Raw genomic sequence first — 16,581 nt, forward strand, 5'->3', positions numbered from 1 at the left:
GGGGGGGCAGTAAAACCCAGGGGCGTCGTAGTGGGGGGAAAAGTGGGATAGAGTCACCAGGGCCCCAAATCGGGGGAGGGCGTGGAAACGTAGAAATAGAGCACCCGATACCGATCGGTGGTCCGGAAGACGCGCCTGGAATACGCAACCGAGCGCAGGATCACTAAGGGGAGGGGGGCGTGTCGGAAGACGCGCTTGGGGGGGCAAAGACACAATTTGGGGGGGCAATGCCCCCCTCAGCCTTCCCCTAGCGGCGCCGGCCCTGGTTGCAACACACCTTGAAAGCTTGAACCTCTGGGTGGTTTTATGTAACACATCACAGCTGAAGCAAACTAAGTTGTTAGTGAGTTCCCAATGGTTTAATTATGTTGTAACCCAACTTTAGGTCAAACAAACTAGCAGTTGTAATGTCAGCAATATTATGTAGGAATTGAATAATTGGGACATGGTAGTATTAACAAAAATCCTGCTACTCCTAAATGCTACATAATTTTCTTTTTCACTGTTAAAGAGGTCATTTAAAGCAAAATCTCTGCAGAAAAGTCAAGAGTTCTAGATCTTTATTTATTTATTTTTTTACAATATTTTTTGATTATGCATTTTCTCCCCTTTTTCTCCCTTTTAGTGCGTCCAATTGCCCGATTGCGCCATGCTTCCTCTCCACCAATGCCGATCCCTGCTCTGATTTAGGAGAACGAAGCTAACCCACGCCCCCTCCGACATGTGGGCAGCATGCCGTATGCATCTTATCACCAACACTTTGATGAGTGCAGTGCAGCTCAGCGTTGTGTATGGAGAGACACACCCTGAGAGCACTCTTTTCTCATCTCTGTGCAGGCGCCATCAATCAGCCAGCAGAGGTCGTAATTGCACCAGTCATGGTAGAGAGACCCCATCCGGCTTAGTCCCGCCCATATCTGAACAACAGGCCAATCGTTGTTTATGTGGCAGATCTTTATTTTCGATTTACAGTTTAAATGTTTCCGGCTGCAGTTGTACTTGCCCCAACTTATCTGATAATTTAATTTTGACAATTTGTTCATTAACTAAGTCAGATGTGTTTTGAGTACCAAAAGCCTGGCAGGGCACTGGGTCTCCTGGACTGTTGTCCAAAAGTTGTGAGCTTTGAAATTATTGTGAAAGACCTTTACTGTTTAAGCATGATAATGACCCTATGCCCAAAATCCAAGCCAATGAAACACTAGTTGATGTCGAAGAACTTGACTGGCATGTAACAAGCCCTGAATTTAACCCCACCCAGCACCTATGGGCTGCTCGTCATGTCTTATTATCCAACATTAGCATCCAACCATATAAATGTCCATGGCAAGACGATTTATCAAGTACATGGAAAAAGGAAGATAAACTGACCTTCTGAGTTTTTTTGGGACATAGAGGAAGAGGAGGGGGAGAAAAAGAAGGTTTAGAAACAGCAAAATGTTACAGAGAATAAAATAGGAGGGCATAGGATGGGTTTCCCCTAGTGTCTTTGGGGAGGAGGGTACACAAAGAGGGCCTGACTTCTACAAATAGCCACAGCTGTGCTCGTCCTCCCCTCATTCCTGCCCCTTTCCTCTCTGATCTGTATGAGCGTCTGAAGCCACACCATCCCTCCAAAATGAGCCGTGCCTCTTACGCCTCCTCCCAGTCCTCCTCATACCGGCGTGCATTTGGCGGGCCCGGCTTCAGCACAGCCCCGCTCACCCGCTCCTCTGTATTGAGCCGTGGTTCTGGTGGCTCTCATGCTAGCTCTCGGGTCTACGAGGTCACCAAGACAGCATCATCATCGCCTGGCTACACCAGCTACCGCGCGTCTTCCTATGGCATCCCTTCTCTGGCGGCAGGCATCAGCCGCTCCTGTGCCACCGGCCTGGGCGAGACCTTGGACTTCAGCCTGGCTGATGCCCTCAATCAAGAGTTCCTGCAGACACGCACCAATGAGAAGGTTGAACTGCAGCACCTGAACGACCGCTTCGCCAGCTACATCGAGAAGGTGCGCTTCCTGGAGCAGCAAAACCAGACACTTAGTGTTGAGGTGGAACGACTGAGGGGGCGCGAGCCTACGCGCATCTCTGACCTCTATGAGGAGGAGATGAGGGAGCTGAGGCGCCAGATCGAGGTAGTGACTAATCAGAGATCCAGAATCGAGGTGGAGCGTGATAACCTGACAGACGATCTGCAGAAGCTTAAATTCAGGTAAGAGTGTGATGAAGTGATGGTTGAAAAGAAGAGAATAAACGTATAGATAGATTTAGCTGGGACTGCATTGTGACGAAATGGGCAGTGTCCTACAACTCTAGGGTCATGGATTTGATCTTGAGCTCTAGTTACTGTCTGTGTGGGGTTGGCCTTGATCTCTAGATGAGATGAACAGGTAACCCTAAATCACTTCTGTGTGTGATGCCGTGTAATAAACCGGCATCACACTATCAAAAACTTTTCCTGGGATGAATAAAGTATCTAGCTATCTATGTATCTGTCTGTCTGTCTGTCTGTCTGTCTGTCTGTCTGTCTGTCTGTCTATTAGTCTATCCATTTTATCTATATATATCTATCTGTCTGTCTGTCTTTCTATCTATCTGTCTATCAGTCTATCCATCTATCTATATATCTATCTACCTATCTATATATCTGCCTGTCTGTCCGCCCGTCCTTCCGTCCATCCGTCTATCTATCTATCTATCTATCTATCTATCTATCTATCTATCTATCTATCTATCTATCTATCTATCTATCTATCTATCTATCTATCTGCTTATCTGTCTGTCTGCCTGCCTGTCTGTCTGTCTGTTTGCTGTCTATCTATCTATCTATCTATCTATCTATCTATCCATCCATCCATCCATCCATCCATCCATCCATCCATCCATCCATCCATCTACCTATCTGCCTATCTGTCTCTCTGTCTGTCAATCTATTTGTCTGTCTGTCTGTCTGCCTGCCTGTCCATCCGTCTATCCGTCTATCTATCTATCTGTCTGTCTGTCTGTCTGTCTGTCTGTCTGTCTGTCTGTCTGTCTGTCCGTCCGTCCGTCCGTCCGACCGACCGTTTGTCCGTCTGTCTATCTATCTATCCATCCATCCATCCATCTATCTACCTATCTGTCTCTCTGTCTGTCTATCTATCTATTTGTCTGTCTGTCTGCCTGCCTGTCCATCCGTCTATCTATCATCTGAACTGGTATATATTGCACAGTACGGTGGTGCAGTGGGTAGTGCTGTCGCCTCACAGCAAGAGGTGCCTGGGTTCCCTCTGTTCCACACATATCTCATTCTAATATATTCTAAATATTTGGAGCTGGTAATGGTGCCATGACTTGTTACTGTTGCAGTGTTTATAAATAAAGCTGGCCAATGTCACTGCAGTCCATTATAGACCTGCTGGGTCACAAGAGTCATAAGCTTTCATGAACATGAAAGTTATTTCAATACCGTCATTTTTAAAAGTCACAAGAATGCCCTCAAGGTTAGATGTGATCCATTCATCACAGTGTTTAAATTGTACTCATAATCCTGAGCTGCTACATACACACCTACACACACACACCTACACACACACACCTACACACACACACACACACACACACACACATACCTACACACATACACACATGGAGTGAGAGAGAGAGGCACTTTAGATTTCACTTCTGGACTACTAAAAGCAATGACAGACTTCTGACCACAGGTGTAGTACAATATATGGACAAAAGTATTTGGACAACCCTTTTAATTACTGAATTTATGTGTTTCACAACAGTTGCTCACAGTGTAATAAATCAGACACATAAAAGAAATTATATGTGTCCAACTTTGCAGCAACTAAGGTCTGTAAAGACATGATACATCAAGAAAAACTTGGTTTAAAGAAACTCCAGTGACCTCAGCCCCACTGAACAGCTTTGGGATGAGCTGGAACATCATTTGAGGCTTTCTTGATCAACATCAGTACCCACCTATACAAATGTTCTTTTGACTGAATGGACACAAATTCCCAAAATATACTTCAGCATCTTGTGAAAAGCCTTAACAAAAGAGTGGCTCTTTCATAGCTGGGATATCCAGCAAGCTCATGATCAGGTGTCCAAATACTTTCAGCCATTTAGTGTATGTTCTCAGAGCTACGGTATGAGGATACAAATTGTGGCACTTTTACCTTACTCTAGACCAGTGTTTCTCAACCTTTTTTCAGTCACGGCACCCTTTAAAAGTATTCAAAATCTCAAGTCACCCAGTCTAAAATGTATTAAAAAACTTACACTCTGCATCCCTCGGACTGCTAACACACAAAAACACTACAGGGATGAGACGTACTGTGGTTGCATTGCATTAAGTTTCAGAAAAATCCTCACTTGTGCAGAGATGAGCCTTGTTTATTTCTGCTTTAAAACATACGCGCCATGAACCAATCAGATTTAACATCATTAAACAAGTTTATAGTTTATATCTCAATTATTTGTCATTATACCACTGGCACTGCTAATTGTCTGCATGATTTCAATATCAGTAACTTCAGAAAATTTTTTACGGCACCCTGACGAAGCCAGAGAAAGGCTGCTCTAGACAACCTTGGAAAATTAGTTTCATGCATTAAAAGAAATAATAATTTAATTTGTAACCCTCTACAACGGAAGCTGCAGTAGTGAACATGCTTCTATTTTGCATTATTTTTAAATGTAATACAGTACAATGTTTTATATCATAAATCATATCATCAGCAAAATAATTTTAGTGAAAAGACTTTTTTTTTATAAATAAATCTTAATATGCTTTATTGCTTTCTAGGTTTTTAAAATTAATTAAATTGTGATTTTTAACCTTTTTTAGGGGGTCTAAGTATTAACTGAGAGTATCAGACCCCAGTCTGCACTACCTGAAGTATCACAGTGCCACCTAAAATTAGACACAATTCACATATTACTGTATTAGAATAAACAACACAATGCCTGGTCAGCACCACTGAAAAACACTGGGTCAGAGCAAAAAAACACCCGCAACTGGTAGATTGGACACCTAGATTTGATTCCCATCTCTGGTCTCTGTCTGTAAGGATTTTTGCATATTTTTCCATGTTCAAAACATACACAACCTAAACTGGCTACTGGCACTTGTGTGAGTGTGTTAGGCCCTGTGTTTCAGGGTGTGTTTCTGGGTGGTGCTGGTCCCACCACAGCCCTGACCAGTATGAAGCAGTTAAACGTGGCAGTGCTGAACTGCAGTAGGAAAAGCAGGCAACATTTTTTTTTTCGTCCTTAGACACCAGAACTGAATAACATTGGCGCTTTGTTGTAAGGTAGACAATTAACATTAGGAAATAATTTATTTACTGATTGATTTATTTAGTTATTTTTTTATCTGTTACTCTTGGCAAATTGTTATCAAATCCATTATGGTCATGGTGGTCCACCTGATCCTAAGTCAGGTGATTGGCAAAGCCATGTTTGGGGTTGTCGTCTATTTAAAATGTCCAGATTTTGCCTGATAGGAGGCAGTTTTCTTCTTAAAAATGTCCATTTAATTATGTCTCTACTGATGATGTGTAATGCTTCAGTACTGTTTGCAGAGAAGCAGTCCTAGCACAACTTTAGAAATGTATTTTAATGTAAACTTTACATACGCTATACACACTATACAGCCAAACTAATGTGGACACCTGAACATGAACTTTTTGGCATCACATTTCAAAACCAATTGGTCCCATCTTCTCTCAATAACAGTCTCCACTCTTCTGCGAAGGCATTTTATAAGATCTTAAATTGTGTCTAAGAGACAGTGAAAGTGTGTGATTTATGACACTAGGCACTGATGTTTAACAAAAAGGTCTGGCCTTGAAATGAACGCCCCAAGGATTGGATAGTAAGAATGTGTTTAAATGAGAAGGTGCTGCTCTAGTGTCTATAAAAGGAAGAAAGTTGTCGGGTTAACAATCTTGTCTCTGATTGCAGGCTTCAGGAGGAGATCGCACAGAGAGAAGAGGCTGAGAACAGCCTCGCAGAATTCAGAGCTGTAAGTCTGATTCATACAGTTAAATTTAAAAGTTTATATGCATTTGTGAGAGACATGTTCAATGGATTCAGAAAGTATTTCGACCCATTCTTGAATTTTTGCACACTTTATTGTTGTACATTTGATTTAAAATAGTTATAATATACACTCAATCGCCCATAATAAAGTGAAAACGTTATTTAATTAACTAGAAATCAAAAATTGAAAACGAGGTGTTCAGAGGTGCCTCGGTGGTGCAGCAATATTTTCCTCTAGCTGGGATTCTGAACTCTCTGACTGGGCGTCACCTAGCAGGCCAGATTGGCAGTGCCTGCAGAAAACAGAATTGGCCACTAGTCTGCTGGTTTGGAAAAAGTCAGAATAAAATGGTGTAAGGACCCTGGTTAGCAGCCCAAGTTGCCTGTACAGAAGTGAAGGAACATGGAGATCAGTGCGTGACTCTCCCTGCGCAAAACCGGCCTTACACACAAATCCACCAAAGTATGAGAGAATAAGAAGGGATCGGTGGACTGCACACGTTAGAGAGAGCATGTGTCTAGCAAATATACCCTTCTTGGATGTGATTGGGGTCCCTAGCAGCGGAATGCTAATTTGTGTAATTTATGCTAAATTGGGAGAAAAAGGGAGAAACCCATTATCCCATTATCGTGACTCTCCAAATTGTGGTCAGGTGCATCCTTTGTGCATTACTCATTACTAGATGTGTCTAGAACTCAACTGGGGTCCACCAGTTGCAATTTGACTTTGAATTTGGCACACACCTGGGTTTGTAATGGCCCTCAATTTACACTGCATTTTTAGGAGATAAATTAAGCCACAAAGTCCAAGGAACTGTCCAAGGATCTCCAGTATAAAATTTTCATTTGTGAGCGTTAATTTGCTCCAGGTGGATTTATATATATATTATGATTTCTTTCTCACAGACTTGCCAGCTCTTATGTTGGCAAACCTGCTCTTCTCTGAAACCACTGGTATTTTATACATGCATTTTCTCTTCTTTTCTCCCAGTTTAGCTTAGCCAACTAGTCTTCCACTGCTGGGGACCCCGATTGCATTTGAGGGGGCTATATTTGGCAGACACACACTCCCTTTGAAGTGTGCATCGCCTACAAGCCCTTCTTATTCACTCATACTTCTGTGGATTTCTGCATCATGCAATGATCTCCTCGTTCCTCCACTAATAACTGGGGTCCTTACACAGCGTCAAAAAAACCACCTCCTTTTGGTCCGGTCTTTCTCACCCAGCAGACTAGTTGCCATGGCACAGAGCAGCGGTTTCAATGTTTTTTAAATAGGATTTATCCAATAACAAAACACATGAAATTAAACATCAATTATAAAACTACCTGGAACAAACATTCAAGACTGTAAATTTTATTGGCTATTACATTCCTATTTCTCCTACTAATCAATTGCATTTGATCTCCTGCAGCCTCCTGACACCCGAATTCCAATTTTGTGGATCACCTGTATTTTTTTTGTCTGCTGCAGGCACTGCCAAGCACTGCCAATTGTGCCTGCTAGGAGGCTCTCAGCCGACCGGTAGCAGAGCTAAGATTCAAACTCGGGATACTGTGCTAGCAAAATATCCCGCTGCGTCACCCAGGCCAATGGCAGCATACTTATCTCTTTTTAGGAACTTGCCCAATGTTGTGGCGTTTTGGGGCCTCTTGACAGAACCGCCCTGGGAGAATGGATTGCCCTGGAGGTGGCATGACTTCTCTTTTCCGGAGCAGATCCCACCCGTAAATCCACATTATGCGTGGGGTGTGCCTGTTGATGTATTTGGGGAGCCACTTGTTCATTGCTGTTTTCAGCTGGTTCGGAGGGTTCTGAGAATGCAGACAGTGGAGCAACCTGTCATATTGTGACAACTAGTTCTTAGTTCTGACCATTTGTTTGACATACAATTAAAATCTGTGCAGCCCATATTGCAACAAACTCCTTAATCCACTGAATATCACACAAACCCATATTTAATATTTCAGGATGTTGATGCAGCCACCCTTGCCCGCTTGGACCTGGAGAGACGCATAGAAACCCTGCAAGAGGAAATCGCCTTCCTCAAGAAGATCCACGAGGAGGTCAGATCAGCCGAACACACACTTACATACACATTTAGTAAGAACATACAGTATACATAATTCTAAGCAGCATGTGATTATTATCTGCTCCTGCACAGTGCACATCCTAATCTTGCTTTTTCTGCTACTTTAGGAGATACGCGAGCTGCAGGTCCAGATGCAGGAAACTCAGGTGCAAATCCAGATGGACATGTCCAAGCCTGATTTGACTGGTGCTCTTAGAGATATTCGTTCTCAGTATGAGGCCATAGCTGCCAAAAACATCTCAGAGGCCGAAGACTGGTACAAGTCCAAGGTAAGAGAGACAGATGAGTAAGTGGATCATATTGATAGACTCATATTAAAATGAACCATCCTGTGATTGTTTAATCATTAACGATGGATGTCACACCCACCCAGAGCATGCCTGATTTAATAAAAACAATTGGGACATTATATTTAAGTGCATATTATATTAATCTTAGTAATTAGCATTATGAACAGTCAATATGTTTTAATTAAAACAGAGCAGCGGTTTCAATGTTTTTTAAATAGGATTTATCCAATAACAAAACACATGAAATTAAACATCAATTATAAAACTACCTGGAACAAACATTCAAGACTGTAAATTTTATTGGCTATTCCATTCCTATTTCTCCTACTAATCAATTGCATTTGATCTCCTGCAGCCTCCTGACACCCGAATTAAAATTTTGTGGATCACCTGTATTTTATAATTAAATAAATTAAAAATAAAATTAATGTTGCCTTCAAAACAACCTAAGGACCTAATCACAGAAGACACAGGCCTTCAGAAGGATACAGGACTAAGTCAGACTATAGTTTAGAAGTTAGAACTAGAAGATAGAATTTGTTACATTGCGAAAATTGTTAATTTGGCACCCAGGTGGCTTAGCGGGATATTCCACTTGCACACCAGCACCGAGTTTCTGAACTCCTCGGTTTTTAGTCAAAGTGATACAAATAACAGGTTGGGAAATAGGGACCGGTTATAAATACTTCCTCTAATCAATTCTTTCCTCTAATAAAAAGGCAAAAAAACGTAGTAGATTTACTCCAGCATACAATTTGTTCTTCCTCCCTAGGTGTCCGATCTGAACCAAGCAGTGACCAAGAACAACGAAGCCTTGAAGCAGGCCAAAATGGAGACCATGGAATACCGTCACCAGATTCAGTCCTACACCTGTGAAATTGACTCACTCAAGGGCACGGTACGTTAGAAAAATCTCACATAAATAAGACAATTCATTCCCCATATCCAGATGTTCAACTTGTCTGTTGGCTTCTGCAGAACGAGTCTTTGATGAGACAGATGCGTGACATGGAGGACCGGCATGGACGCGAGGCCTCTGGCTTCCAAGACACAATTGCTCGTCTGGAGGCCGAGATCGCCAACTTGAAGGATGAGATGGCGCGGCATCTGCGGGAGTATCAGGACCTGCTGAATGTCAAGATGGCTCTAGATGTAGAGATCGCCACTTACAGAAAGCTGTTGGAGGGAGAGGAGAGCAGGTAGGACAGAGAGTATTTGCCAAAGTAGATATAAAACAAGTGTCCCAGGAAGGTGTTGAGTCACCAAGCACCAGCAGAATAGAATTTATGCCAATACACCTTGGCATAGATTTTAAATTATTAAACTATTTAGTGGCCCACCATGCCCTGTGTATGGTAATGCTGACGTTCTGGAAGAGACCATTCCCATCAGCATCGAGATGTCCAATTATATTGATTAGGTAATCTGTCAGAATATGCTTATATTGACTTGCAGTGACCCTTCCCTTTGAGTGGACACATACCATGTAGCCATGTTTATCTGTAAACATTGGAAAAAAGCTCGAAAGCAGCAGGAACAACAGTTGCATGAAGCAATCTCATTTCAAACACTCCAGGCAAAACTCTTGTGAAAACTATGATCCACAGCCAGAAGCAGAAAGAGAAAAACTTGTGGCGGTGTACTGCCACTCCAGCAACTGATGATTCTTGCAACCTATATAGAATGCCAAGTGAGGTTGTAGCCAAAAAAATGTGTTGTGCCACCAAGTTCCCTGGGAAACTGATCACTGAGGTGAACGTTCTTGCACTGACAGTTTATGAAGGATTTATTTTAGTAAAGACACTTGTGATCAAGAAACAAGAACAAGCCACAGGTGTGCAGGCATGCAGACTGCTTCTACAAACATTAGTGAAAGGATGGGTCACTCTCAGGAGCTTAGTGATTCCAGCGTGGTACCGTGATAGGATGCCACCTGTGCAACAAGTCCAGTCATGAAATTTCCTCGCTACTAAATATTCCACAGTCAACTGTCAGTGGCATTATAACAAAGTGGAAGCGATTGGCAACAACAGCAACTCAGCCAAAAAGTGGTAGGCCACGTATAATGACAGAGCGGGGTCAGCGGATGCTGAGATGCATAGTGTGCAATAGTCGCCAACTTTCTGCAGAGTAAATCGCTACAGACCTCCAAACTTCATGTGGCCTTCAGATTAGCTCAAGAACAGTGTGTAGAGAGCTTCATGGAATGGGTTTCCATGGCCGAGCAGCTGCATCCAAGCCTCACATCACCAAGCACAATGCAAAACGTCGGATGCAGTGGAGTAAAGCACGCCGCCACTGGACTCTAGAGCAGTGGAGTCGTGTTCTCTGGGGTGATGAATCATGCTTCTCCGTCTGGCAACCCGATGGATGAGTCTGGGTTTGGCAGTTGCCAGGAGAGCGGTACTTGTCTGACTGCATTGTGCGAAGTGTAAAGTTTGGAGGAGGGGGGATTATGGTGTGGGGATGTTTATCAGGAGTTGGGTTCAGCCTCTTAGTTCCAGTGAAAGGAACTCTTATGCTCTTAATGCTTTAGCATACCAACAGATTTTGGACAATTTCATGCTCCCAACTTTGTGGGAACAGTTTGGGGATGGCCCCTTTCTGTTCCAACATGACTGCGCACCAGTGCACAAAGCAAGGTCCATAAAGATATGGATGAGCGAGTTTGGTCTGGAAGAACTTGACTGACCTGCACAGAGTCCTGACCTCAACTCGATAGAACACCTTTGGGATGAATTAGAGCAGAGACTGCTAGTCAGGCCTTCTCGTCCAACATCAGTGTCTGACCTCACAAATGCGCTTCTGGAAGAATGGTCAAAAATTCCCATAAACACTGTTATTATAGCTGCAAAGGGTGGGCCGACATCATATTAAACCCTATGGATTAAGAATTAGATGTCACTGAAGTTCATACGCATGTGAAGGAAGACGAGCGAATACTTTTGGCAATATAGTGTATGTCCAGGAATCAGTGCAAAACTAAAAAAGCAAACTAAAAGCACTATTTATTGGCACTATTTTTGCTATCTTGTTATCAATTTTTTTCATTTTAAAATAATGTTTTTTTTTCCCTCAAAAGGATTACGCTGCCCATGCAGGCCTACTCCACCATCAGCTTTAGAGGTAAGACATAACAAAGACTTGGCTTAAAATCCCTTCACCACAGCAACGTGTTACTCCGAGAACACTATTGTCCATATGCTCTGAATGGGCAAACACAAGGCGACCAGTGGGCGAAAGGTGTTACTGTCTGACCACTGTGGCTGAATTTTAGATTCGGCAGAAGAAAAAAGCTTAAGCTGGTGGACAAAACACACTCATACACTCATACAACACACACTACTGGGTCATTACCATGGTAGTAGTATTACTGCAGTGCTGAGAATGGTCCACCACATATCTGGTCAGTTGCCCTATCTAATTATAAATGGGGTAAAGGAGGATAAAAAAGTGATGAGCTTAAGTCAATGTGGCATCTATGTAATAGGTGTAGCTAAAACATGGGCAATGAATGTGTGTACAAGATAGGTAAACATATTAAAGTAGGTGAAATGAAGTATATTAAATATACCTCATTGTAGGTGGGTATAAGTAGGTGCCAGGCTAACATGCTGTTTATGAATACAAGCAGTTAATTCCATAAATCCATAATATATTATGACTTCTTCACATGTATCATCCTATGCTGTTCATATACTGATATGCTGAGTTTGACATGTTGCACAATATGGGGCAGCTTTATCCTTTATCAGAAATGTGTGTTATTCTGGTGTGTCTAATACAGCATCTTGTGTACACTGCCTGGTCTCAGCAGATTTCAGAGTTGTGTTCCATTTGGCTTGCCATTTGTCTGTGATATGAGTTTTTTTTACAGGTTTGATGTCCATTGGCGGGATCTGGCACTTTGTTTTTTGGTATGCATGTTGCTTTTTTGCTGCCTGATCTGCTCTCTCATTGCCCAGAAGCTCAAAGTGTCCTGGTACCCAGCATAAGATGATGTTATAATTGTGTTGCCCTAGGCAGTATACTTCTGTAGAATTTCTGTGATTGTTGGGTGGTTGGTTTCTAGAGCTTCGAGTGTCTGTAGGCAGGATTTTAAGTCTGTGGATAAGAATACCCTTAGAGTACATCGTATCGAATCTCAGCTCTGCCTTTCCGACTGGTCTGGGCGGCAGCATGAACAACGATCAGCTGTTGTTCAGGGTTAGAGGGTAAAAAAGTCGGACCATAGGTCCTCATAACTGGTGCAACTGCGGCCCCTGCTGGCTGACTGATGGCGCCTGCACACGGCTGAGGAATAATGCTGATGGGGGTGTGGCCCTCCATACACAGTGCTGGTGTATGAACTCGACTCGTGCAGGTGAAAAATGCAGTCTGTACTGACTGTACGTGCCGGAGGGGGCGTATGTCACTTGAGAGGCATCCTCAGTCAGAGGTGAAGGGTCGAATCAGTATAGGGGACGCAATCAGGGTAATTGGACACGACTAGATTAGGGGAGAAAGTTGGGGGGGGGGGAGTGCCCATGGAACTTAACCCGTGATTTTGGTCTAAAACATGTAAATCGGGTCAGATTTTGTACTGTGTCTTAATCCAGGCTGTGGTTATATGGTAGTATAAAACTACACTAGCTAGCACGAGCATGTCGTCTGGGGCAGGAAGTTCAAGCAAAGTTGCTAAGAATAAAAACCTAAACTGTGGCTGTTCTTATGTGAGTAATTTGATAATCTGTAGAGCTATTTGTTAAGTACTGCAAAATACCCTCAAGCAGATTATAGGCACATGCCAAGAAGGGTTGGTCTCCCTCTTTTAAACAGCATTTGTAATTATCACAGTGAAACAGCATCACTCAATTATCTTTAATAATTAGACTATTCAAACCTATACAATAAAATGGCTCTAGAAACAGATACTTAGTCATGATTTTAATCTCAGTGTAAATCTCTCTCCCAGAGACCAGTCCAGAGCATCAGCAACGTGCCTCTGAGATGCACTCAAAGAAAACAGTCCTCATCAAGACAATTGAGACCCGTGATGGAGAGGTATAATACACACACACACACACCAGCCCCGGTTCTGGACTGCTTTGCTTGGGGGGGCAGTAAAACCTAATGAGGGGGCATGTTGATAGTCATGTTTTTGAAGCCAGAAATATATTCAAGGCTTGATTTGTGCATGAATGATGACAGCCAAGCTATTGATACTGGCTTGAAGTGATGTATGAGGTAAAGAAATAAAAATGCATGTTTTCGAACTTAAACTTAAAACCCAATGATTAAAAAATACATGTTGATTATGTAAATGGAGAAAAAAGATTATCTAATTGTATTTCATTTTAATACGCCCCCTTAATTAAATTGCCATTACTAATAGAACAACTCTATTTCTTGAAAGGCTTTAATACAAATTTAAGTCAAAGCTGACAAATGTACCTACACACAGACTGAGAATATTCAAACGTGGAAATAGGAATGAGTGAGAATATTTATATTATTGGGAAATTAAAATATAAAGAAAACAAAAGAATACTAATTCTGTAAAAAAAAAAAGTGTTTACCAGTATACCTGCCTCTCGCTCACACTAACAGAACATATACTGCCGAACTGAACTGTTTGGGGCAGTCTGCCGATTTTTATATGACTCAAAGAGCCAATCAGGAATAAGCAAGGAAATATCTTCACACTGTAAAACAAAATGCATTTTTGTGATTGGTTCAGAGATAATTTTAAAAATAGCCGTTGCTTGCATTGTGCTTGGGGGGGCAAAGACACAATTTGGGGGGGCAATGCCCCCCTCAGCCCCCCCCTAGCGCCGGCCCTGACACACACACACACACACACACACACACATACACCAGGTGAAAATGACAGGATGGCAGTGACTAATTTGGTACATTTACATTTACATTTTTGACATTTAGCAGACGCTCTTATCCAGAGCGACTTACAGAAGTGCTTCCATAGTAAACATTTAATTACTCTAGATTAAGTAAACAACAGTCCAAGAACACAAATCTGCTCAAACCTGTTAGAACCAGGAGTTACAAGATTTTATTTTATTTTTTTAAGAAATGGAAAAGAGTGTTAGTAAGTAAGTACAAGTCAGCTTAGTAAAAAGGTGGGTTTTCAATCGTTTTTTAAAGATAGCAAGAGACTCAGATGTTCGGACAGACCAGTTTGTTCTACCATTTGGGTGCCAGTACAGAAAAGAGCCTTGATGCTTGTCTTCCTTGAGTCCTGGGTGGAGGATCAAGTCGAGCGAGACTAGTGGCTCGGAGGTTGCATGGTACAGAGCGGGCTTTGATTAGACCTCGAAGGTAGCTTGGGGCTGGTCCATTTTTGGCTTTGTAGGCGAGCATCAGTGTTTTAAACTGAATGCATGCAGCTACAGGAAGCCAGTGAAGAGAACGCAGCAGTGGGGTGATGTGGCAGTGTTTAGGTTGGTTAAAAACCAGACGGGCAGCTGCATTTTGAATGAGTTGCAAGGGTGCCGGTAGGGGGACAAAAATGGGAAAAAAAAACCTGACATTGTGTAAAAAGTACAAATACTTAATTGAAATCGGCTGCTCCTGTATTTTAGGGGTTGCCACTGTGGATCATTCTGGTCTGCTTACCTGTTTTTTATGCTGACACTGAACCTCCCAATGGTCAGGCTGTTCAGCCAGCCCACCTCTCAAACCATTTTTTATTTTGCATTTTTCCCACAATTTTTCTTCCAATCTAGTCGTATCCAATTACCCTATTGCATTACACTTCCTCTCTACTGATGTTGACCTCCACTCTAACTTAGGAGAGCTGTGACTAACACATGCCCCCTTCGACACGTGTGCAGTAGCCGACTGCATCTTTTCATCTGCATGAGGCGAGTTCATATGTGAATCAGCTTTGTGTACGGAGAGACACACCCTGATCCCATTATCCCCCGTCTCTGTGCAGGCGCCATCAATCAGCCAATCGGATGGCAGAGCTGAGCTTTGAACCACCGAGTTAGAAATGTCTGCTCTGGTGCTCTCAAACAAATTTTAACCCTGGGTCTCAGTAGTAGTGAGCAAAAGTATTATACCATATACTGTGCCACTCAACTGACTTCTGACAATGATGCCTTGTCCAATTATTTACTTACAAAAAAAGAACATTTTTACTGTTTCTTCCCTGCAGGTGGTGAGTGAATCCACACAGCACCAGGAGGACGTCATGTAGAGCTCAAATCAGAAGCAGAACCACAAACTACACTGAGTATCACTAAAACCATAAGGTTTTGCTTAATCCTGTGCTTTTTAATTATTCCACACACAGCTGATCAGAGATGTGAGCACACTGCTGCCAGGTGAGCAAGGGAGAAGCTGTTCAATGATATATGCCTATTAAAACAAGTAAATTATTAAATAATGCATGTCAAATCCCTCTGTATTGACACTCCAAATTGCTAATAAAGTGATTAAAGGACTGGTAAATAAAAATAGTAACACGGTTTAAAAGCCAGGGACAGACAGTGATGTAGGTGAAACAAGGGTGCAGTTAAGAGACAAGAGGAAGATGGGGTAGGATAGAGAGAAACATGAACGATGATAAGAAGTGAACTCATAGCAATATGTGTAATGAGAACACTGGCCTGGCATGAAAACATTCAAATAAACTAAAGGTGCATCAATCACTCCAGTCTGTTTTGGTTAAGTGTGTGTTTGTGTGTGTGTGTTGGAAATATATACTTCTCCACATCCATTGGTGGAAAACATTCAAACAATTGCTTAAAAATATATACATCAATCAGCCATAACATTAAAACCACCTCCTTGTTTCTACACTCACTGTCCATTTTATCAGCTCCACTTACCATATAGAAGCACTTTGTAGTTGTACAATTACTGACTATAGTCCATCTGTTTCTCTGCATGCTTTGTTAGCCACCTTTCATGCTGTTCTTCAATGGTCAGGACCCCCACAGGACCATTACAGAGCAGGTATTATTTGGGTGGTGGATCATTCTCAGCACTGCAGTGACACTGACGTGGTGGTGGTGTGTTAGTGTGTGTTGTGCTGGTATGAGTGGATCAGACACAGCAATGCTGATGGAGTTTTTAAACACCTCACTGTCACTGCTGGACTGAGAATAGTCCACCAACCAAAAACATCCAGCCAACAGCGCCTATGGTCTAGAAGATGACCAACTCAAACAG

The 16,581-nt window shown here is 42.4% G+C and overlaps 1 protein-coding gene across 1 annotated transcript; it reads left to right on the forward strand.

The window, feature by feature from the left end:
* Positions 1-1,574: 1,574 nt before the first annotated feature.
* desmb (desmin b) lies at positions 1,575-16,058 on the forward strand. The gene is made up of 9 exons (XM_062996825.1): positions 1,575-2,196; positions 5,943-6,003; positions 7,992-8,087; positions 8,221-8,382; positions 9,176-9,301; positions 9,382-9,602; positions 11,486-11,529; positions 13,358-13,446; positions 15,563-16,058. The coding sequence occupies exons 1-9, from the start codon at positions 1,619-1,621 to the stop codon at positions 15,602-15,604; spliced, it is 1,419 nt and encodes a 472-aa protein (XP_062852895.1). The 5' UTR covers positions 1,575-1,618; the 3' UTR covers positions 15,605-16,058.
* The last annotated feature ends 523 nt before the right edge of the window (positions 16,059-16,581 follow it).

The sequence above is a fragment of the Trichomycterus rosablanca genome, chromosome 6 (genome assembly GCF_030014385.1).
Source record: "Trichomycterus rosablanca isolate fTriRos1 chromosome 6, fTriRos1.hap1, whole genome shotgun sequence".
In the NCBI taxonomy this organism is placed as follows: domain Eukaryota; kingdom Metazoa; phylum Chordata; class Actinopteri; order Siluriformes; family Trichomycteridae; genus Trichomycterus; species Trichomycterus rosablanca.